At 36.5% G+C, this 8338-nt stretch overlaps 1 protein-coding gene across 2 annotated transcripts; it reads right to left on the reverse strand.

The window, feature by feature from the left end:
- Positions 1-6: 6 nt before the first annotated feature.
- Positions 7-6831, reverse strand: LOC100185222 (centrosomal protein of 128 kDa-like). 2 transcript variants are annotated; one of them, XM_018815515.2, is made up of 16 exons: positions 6482-6831; positions 6036-6213; positions 5654-5724; positions 5492-5574; positions 5152-5334; positions 4727-4869; positions 4147-4275; positions 3601-3761; positions 3100-3257; positions 2744-2851; positions 2223-2350; positions 1861-1907; positions 1493-1644; positions 1161-1260; positions 492-653; positions 7-182 (listed from the first exon to the last, which is right to left on the reverse strand). In XM_018815515.2, the coding sequence occupies exons 1-16, from the start codon at positions 6755-6757 to the stop codon at positions 33-35; spliced, it is 2229 nt and encodes a 742-aa protein (XP_018671060.1). In that variant the 5' UTR covers positions 6758-6831; the 3' UTR covers positions 7-32. The 2 variants fall into 2 exon arrangements, with proteins under 2 accessions (XP_018671060.1, XP_026694219.1); XM_026838418.1 differs by having other exon boundaries at positions 4727-4872.
- Between the last annotated feature and the right edge of the window lie 1507 nt (positions 6832-8338).

An 8338-nucleotide genomic window follows, 5' to 3' on the forward strand; every position in this document is an offset into this window, starting at 1 on the left:
CCCTATGAACCCCCCCCTCTAAGAACACCCACTCACGTTAACCCTATGAACCCCCCCTCCAAGAACACCCTCTCTTCGTCAGCTTTCCTCCCCACCCTCTGAACGGCCTCCATCCTCTCTACCTCCCCCGAGTGGATACGAGAATTCAAACCTTGAAGTTCCTTCTTGTGCGTTTCGCGTTCCTGCACAACAACAAATATTTCTTACCACGAAAATTAAAATTTGGAGTTTTTTTTACTGGAAAGAAAGTGTGGTTTAAAGTTGAATACAGAAGTTTTTAAAAAATCTTGCATCCTGTAAAACAAAGCAGGATAGGTGGGTTAAACATGGGTTTCTCAAACTCTGAAATACGTTCAGATATGTCCTAAAACTTTTACTGTAAGTGTTTTCAATTTAACGTACATCAAACTGTTTAATAAAACCTGAACATGTAGTGACAAAAATATCCGCATGAAAAGCTTAAGAACATTTAAAGCCAACATTAAACTTACGATTTGCATTTGTTTATGAAGAGCACTAATTTCCATCTGCATGGCATTGGTTTGCTTCCTCGTCTCATCTTCCAACTTCTCCATCTCAATCCTCACGTTCTTCTCAGATGAAAGATGAGATTCTAACTCAGAGTTGCGGAGTTTTGTCTCCCGGATATCACGCTGTGGGGGCGGTGTTAGTATATAGGGGTGGGTGTGTAAGAGTGTGCTTATACATGAGCTTGGATATCGAGTAGAAGATGAAAGGGGGGCAATGAGTGCCAACAGGCTGATTTAGGCTTAATTTATTTTAGGTGTGAAGTCACAAAAGACTTGGAATGTAGAGCAAAGTTTGACGTACAGTACACCAAAACCCATGGTGCATCTCACAAAATGTACAGCCTTAGTTCTTGGGTTTATGGATACGACTTGTCAGCTTTGAACTGACATTTTAAACAAACATTGGAGGAATTATTAACAAGTTCCAAGATTTGGTTGGTGAAATACATTTACATCTGACAAGGATAACTTATAGAGAAACAGCAGTACTATTGCATTGAATAAATACATTATAATACACAGACCACAAGCATACCTGTAGCTCAGTTGTTTGCTGTTTAGACAATATAGAGAAACAGCAGTACTATTGCATTGAATAAATACATTATAATACACAGACCACAAGCATACCTGTAGCTCAGTTGTTTGCTGTTTAGACAACTCCAACATTGACTTTAATGAATCATTTTCTTCAGTATTTTTTTCCAATTTATGATTTAAGACTGAGGTTCTGTAAAACATGACACCATGTAAAATTACTTGTCAAAAATACTGATAATGGTGAAAAACTAAACTTATAAAAATGCCTGTGAAAGTAGTGCAACCAAATCAAGGTTATTGTTTTGTAGACATTAAGTATTGCACTAAAAAAATATGTTTATTATTTTTCATATTGCTCTTTTATTACTAGATTAAAAGAGGGTTATCATCAAATAAAGAGGGTTACCATCACCACAACTTACTTATCCATTGATTCCCTTAGTCTTGCTTCAAGTTTCTCCGAGTTTTGCATCATTTCCTGTACGTTACGCATGAGTAATCGCTTCTCCTCATTGGTCTGTTCAAGTTCGTTGTCACGTCGACGTAATTGTTCATCAAGTTCAACTCGTTTGGCCTTCAAATACAATACGTGATTAAACAAAATACCCAATCGTATAATGAAGGGTCCATAAATCGTTTTAAACCCATCTCTTGACGATATCAACAAAAACAATGCTTTATTTTAAATCAATAAACAGAAAAATTCTTTACAAATGGAAATACTTAAACAGCTGTTCCTGCTTCCCACTAACAAAAACTCCTTAATAAAGGTTGTTGTTATTAAACTTACGATCAAATCTTCCATTTCTTTACGAAGATTCTCCGCTTGTTGGAAAGCTGTGATAATATGAACAACTTAATTTACAATATTCAAGAAAGTGATATTTGTAAGATCTTACTATCACTGCCGCTAATGGTACTGTAGGGTATTCGCATATTATTCAGAGGACTTCATGTTTGATACTGGATGTTTAATGATGTTACCATTGTGGACTTGTGTTTTCTTGGAAAAGCCACCTCACAGACTTGTTAAAATTATCCATGCAGTAATACATGGGGTGTTAAGTTATGAACAAACTCCGACTTTCCCCAACACACATGATCCCTGCCATAAACCTTACCCATATATAACAGAACAAACCAATCACTTACCATTATTTGCTTGTGTTTTGCTTCCAATTGAATCTTTCACCAATTCTTCATTCTTTGTGTTGAGCTGCTCAATATTTTCACGCAGTCGGTCAATTTCTTTTTCTTGTTTCCGACATTTTGTTTTCCATCTTTTTAACATTGTGATGTCAACAATCAAACAAATAGAACAACAGTATATTGATATAATGTATAACCAAAAAACAGTTTATAATTTTTATGTTACCAGTGGGGTAATGACCCAAATAAAATAGAATACAGTTCAACTGTGCAGCCAAGTACTTTAGTTAGTTGTGTAAATGTTTTATTACTTGTTTACTTGCACTACTAAATAGACTCTCAATCCATGTCTTAAACTTAAGTTGCTTTGATTTGATTAGTTTAAAAATCACAACTAGGTTAAGAAAGCATTTTGTCAATAATCATATCATTAACTTCCAATCATTGTGATGACATGTTTACAAAATCGTGAATTTTTACCTTTCATATAAAACCATGCATCATATTTTTGCACAACAACTTACTGTCTTATCGTATCTTGAGCCGCACTTCTTAATTCTTCTTTTTCTTTCTCGCATTCATTCTTCCCTTCTTCCATTCGTTGAACGTTCTTTGTGTATTTCTCAGCTTCCCTGGTGTGTGACATCATAGGAACATCATGTGACATCATAATAACATCATGTGACATCATAATAACATTATGTGACATCATAATAACATTATGTGACATCATAATAACATCATATGACATCATAATAACAATATGTCGACTATCTCACCATCAAGGCAACTACTTTATATAACACACGGTCCGCACCACTATTACACTATGATTCAAACCACCATCAACAATAAACTTCCGCGTTTACAAACCACCAACCTCGTTTGTTCTTTAACTTTAAGCAAAGCATCTTCAAGTTGGTGACAAACACGATCACGGTCTCGTTCCGATTCATCAAAGTCTCGTTGAAGTTCATTCAGTTGGTGAAGAATTCTTGTGTTGGTTTGCTCTTTCTTTTCCAGATCTTTCGTCAAAACCTTTCAATATAATTTAGGATCAACTTTAATTTCAACGTTGCTGTTGCTAGTTGCTACAAGGCATGCAATAAACGTTCACTAAGTGCAGACAAGTATATATGTAGATGCCGAACACAGACAGTCACAGCTCACAGGATAATGTATATTCTGCTGGTTTTGCTAAAACAATTGGTATTTTGAAAGACTTTGTACTAACATACAAATTTAACACAGATTTTATATAAAGCAACAATTGGTTTGCTATGAAACTAACTTGTTATGGAATCAATTTCTATTGTTACAAGATAAACTACTTGTTCTAAAATAATGTTCACACAAGCATACATATTATGACATCACACACCTCAATATGATCGGACAAATGCTGTCGTTGTCTTTCACTTTTCTCGAGATCTCGTCGCAAATCATCGAGTTGTACGACACCTGCTGACCGCTTGAGGGCAGCACGGAGCTCGTCGATCTCTCCTTCTTGTCTTGTTCGTTCGCGCTCCATTCGGTCAGATGCTGGTATAATATTTCTATGGTTATTCACAAACCTTCTGATAAACAAGGGTCTGCAACAGTTTGCCCATTAACCAAAATCAACTAAAACTGAACAGTTGCATTATTCTAAATTTGGTGATATTTGAAAACAATAAAATCTCTATGGGTAAGGTCCTAGTGCCAGGAATGCCACGAGAGCAGGGATGAAGGCCATAGTTGGTTCTTTACGCAATTTGATAACAGATATTTGAGTTCGGCTTATAAAAAATAATAAAGTCTGGCGAACTTATTTCCATAACCTAAATAGATGCAGTTTACGCAATAAAATAAGTCTGCCAAGTTAGCCTTATTAATGCACAACCGGCTTGTGTGTAACTACACCTATACATCCACAACCAACACCAACCTGCAAGTTTCAGTCGGTCTTGTGCCTCCCTTTCAGTTTGTGCTTTACGCTCAGCTTCTTGTTTCTGGATTTGTTTCTGAAGTTCGCCTCTCTCTTTATCTGATCTGTTGATTAAAGCTCGTAACTCACCTGTGAGATAATGTTTAAACATTGTTAGAACTACAACTTTAACCCACTCACTGAAAGAGCTTCCAGGATTTCCAACCCCTTAGTGTTTGAGTTGGGCTTATTTTAAACAATACGTCATAGAAATACTATAACAGTCTAAATTAAAAGAAAACAAAAACTGAAACACTTTTTGAACACTTTTTGATAATAGGTCTGTACAAATGTATTATGAAAAAGAACATGTGAAAGCACTGATCAGTATAGTAGCTAGTTTACAACCTTTAACGTAACGTAACATACTGTTGTATCAGTTCTACTGGCTTGCTACAATCACACCACCACATTGAGAAAACTGTTTATGCAAAAAAATGTAGTAAATGTAACTAATTAGGCCTAGAATGAGGGTTTTTAAACCATAGTAACAGAATACATACAAGCAGTATGTAATGTTCAACTATGATGTAACAATTACCTATCTGACTAATCAAAGCCTCCCGTCCACCCTCCGATTGCTCCAAACGCCTCCTAGTGGCCTCGAGCTCGTTTTCAACCAGACGTTTCCCCGACTCCATTTGTAACAATCTTGATCTTGATGCTGAGTCATCTTCGGATGTTCTATTGTGACAAAACAAGATATGGCATCTATGAATATGACTAAACACAATATATATTTATAATATATATATATATATACATATATGGATATATGGGTACACCAGGTAAAAAAGCAACCAACAAACCAAACTATAATTAATAGGGGCAATGGGCGTACTCTAGCTGAAGAGCCATAGCCCCTGGTCTTGCCACCTCACGCAAATAGAATAAATCCAGATCACAGGAACTGTCCAATCGGGACACTAACATGGGAAAACATAAAATTTCAACCACTTCACTTACTTAGATTGACTCCTCCTTAACAAATCTTGCGCAACTTGACTTGCAGCATGCGTTGCATTATTCCGATCAACTTCCAATCCTCGTTCAATTTGTTTCAATCTTCGTTCTACGCGCTCCGATGCACTTTCATTCTTCCGTGAATCAGCGAGGTCACGAATCGAACGTTGAGTGTCTTTCTCTGATCTGGAACATCACAATAATGTTTGTGTGTAAGCTGCTGTAATATTTATATAGAAGTTGCTGCCATGCTTTTTATGGTCTAGTTAGCTCAAGTGTATACTTCATTTACAACTAAAACTACAAAACTTATAAACCAGGTTGATTAAAATAACGTATTTACTTTAATCTTCTTGATATTTCATCGTTTAAATCTTGTTCCATTCGGTTCTGACTCGCTGATAAATCTAACAGACGATCCCTTGCCTGTGAACAAACAAACATTATTGTTTAAAGTAATTTTTACACCGCAATATTATTATTACATCACAAAAACACAACTCACAGTAGAACTGAAGTCTCCATCCCCAAACTTACGAGAACCAACCCCGAGACTGCTTGATGGCCTACGTCGAGCTGAAAGAAGAAACTGAGTAACTAAGTATCCATAAAAAAATATGCTTAGGCAATTATTGCCATATAAAATGGGGTGAACACATATGTGCAGTTACATTAATACTTCAAGTTCTCTTGTAAGCAAAAATTGTTCAAAACCCCTCAATTTTTTCCTCCCATTTTAAAACATATCATAATACTGCGCTGGTAATACTTTCCAGGCTATCCAACCAGTGATGCAGCCGGATAAACTGGCACCAATTAGGGGATGTAAATACTAGAACCTCTCCCTAAAATAAATGACTACAATAATCTACCTACACCCATTATACCTGTAGTATCGCTGTCATATTCCCTGTTAAGTGAAGCGTCTCTTGACCCGAACCTTGTAGTTGAAGCAGACCTTCTGTTTAGCTCACTTCTCCTCATGCTCCCTGTGTCTCTTGTAAACGATCGCTTTTCACGAGTATTGCGCAATCGATGAATGGAGCCTTCCAAGTCTTCTTGCAGCTAAAAAAGTTTGGTGGAGTAAAATTGGGTGATGCAAACAAACCAACAAAAAAGCGGTTTGTACCAGTGGTAAAATATTGTGATTACACAGTTTAACCATGGACCAAACACGAGACATGGACACATACTAATGGTAAAAGCTATTTCAGTTTCAAAGTAATAAAAAACTGTGATAAACATAGGATGAAATTGGTGCCATATGACCCCAGACCCCTCTACAGTTATGCATATGATCATGCCACAAACTGTTATTTCAACAATATTCCACCTTTGTTAAAGCTGACATGGAATCATCATGGACGTCTTTAAAACTTGAGATTTTTGAATCCACACTTTGTAAGTTCCTGTTTGCATCTTCCAGGTTATCGGTGATTCTGTCAACGCGCCGCGTCATCATTGCCGGGTCGATAATTGTGACGTGGCGGTTTGTGTTGCGTAGTATACCACTAGGTGGGGGTGAAGGGAGCCTTCGACGAGAAGCGTAACTTGTGTGGTACGAACTGTCGCTAGATGATGAGTCATAATGCAGCTTGCGACTCGGCATTTTGATAATATAACAGCCAAATATATGTCTCACAACAACCTATACTAAGCCTACACTTAACATTTGTCCTGGAAATGTGGTTAGTACTCTAGCAGTTGGTAAAACAAAAAACATTGGGGGCACATCATACAATGACACAAGTTTTCTTTAGTAGTTTTTAAACGTAGTGCGTTTTTAATAACTAGTTACATTAATGGTTACTGGTTTGGAGAAATTATGATTAATTGTTTTGCCCAAAGATACAAGAACAGTGAATCGTTGAACCTGAAACTCAGTTCTCTTTGATTTTAAAGCAGGCACTAAAACCAAACACCCATGCCGCCTGTTCTTGCTTTTACTTTGCTTTCAACCATATATATAAGTTATGTATCTAACCTAGTTACAACCACCCAATGTAATCTGTTACAACGTAAATTGCCTAAACCGACTCACACATTGGACACTTGTCACACTTCTAAAGTTCTAAGTAAACGATCACCATACGTTGTTGTTAAATGAATATAAATAACTTTCTATGTAACCACATATTCTCAGTGTTGTTTATTTCCTACTACACAACAACTACGCCGTAATTATCAGAAGCCTAATTAGTAAGTTACATTATTTACGAATACAAAACTTTTACTCAGTTTGAAACCACCGCTGTTTTGTTTTCAACCAACTGCAGAAACTACACACGGGGTGTCGAAATTTCTTCTATTTTATATTAAAAAGACAAAAAAAAACAACAAAAGTCCGCCTGTATTTAAGCATTCAATATTAATATTTAAATTATTATTTTTAAAAAACCTATAATTTTTTCTCAATAAACCAATTCATAATCAGTAACAAATTTAAGAACGCCGTATAACTTAGCACGATATGGTCTATTGGTTTCGGTTTTTGGGCACGTAATTTAATCTTGATCACATGTTTACATCATGGTATTGTAGCGGTTGATGTGGGAAAGCAGTAGATTAATCTTTAATTTAATGTCATTACAAAATATACTGAAGTCTCAAGATCGAGTGTGTGCAACTAACGTCCTTCTAATAACCGTTTTTCCGTGTACAACATTCTGGCAATCGTACAAATTTTACGTCTTCTTTGTGTAGGCTCAAAAGGAGACAATTACAGTATCATCAAAGCGTAGATAAAACACTCCCGATTCTTTTTATGTCCGTTTTCTAAATTTGTACTGACGTTGTATGCCCCAGGGTCAAATTATCTGGGCGTTTTACTATCTTTTTACTGTGTGTTTTTGTTATAAAATAGTTGCCCAAATATTGGACACTACGCATTTGGACTAAACTTTTGGTGAACGTTTTCTCGTGGCCTGTTTTCAGTCATCGTTGTTCGTCAATAAACGAGTCAAAAACCGTTGAGCGGGTGGTTTGTTTTTACTGCTGCGTCTAAGCAACCGAAAAGTAAGTTCACGGCGTCAACTATCAACCAAAGAAGGATCAACTACGCACGGAGTCAACGTCAATGAGCCAATCACCATACATTTTACGCCGCCCCCAACAGTATTAACATATGTATGTATGTAACTTACTTTATCCTCGCGTGGCCGGAATACGACAGTCGTTATAACACCGGGTT

The sequence above is a fragment of the Ciona intestinalis genome, unplaced genomic scaffold (assembly GCF_000224145.3).
Source record: "Ciona intestinalis unplaced genomic scaffold, KH HT000079.2, whole genome shotgun sequence".
Classification (NCBI taxonomy): Eukaryota; Metazoa; Chordata; class Ascidiacea; order Phlebobranchia; family Cionidae; genus Ciona; species Ciona intestinalis.

Bases quoted from the DNA above. Each gene is read 5' to 3' on its own strand.
- LOC100185222 (XM_026838418.1), bottom strand. From the start codon at position 6,757: ATGCCGAGTCGCAAGCTGCATTATGACTCATCATCTAGCGACAGTTCG. The intron at 5,725-6,035 runs GTATAATGGGTG...TTCTTCTTTCAG, and splicing joins ATATGACAGCGATACTACAG to CTCGACGTAGGCCATCAAGC. The intron at 2,852-3,099 runs GTTGGTGGTTTG...GTCACACACCAG, and splicing joins AAAGTTAAAGAACAAACGAG to GGAAGCTGAGAAATACACAA.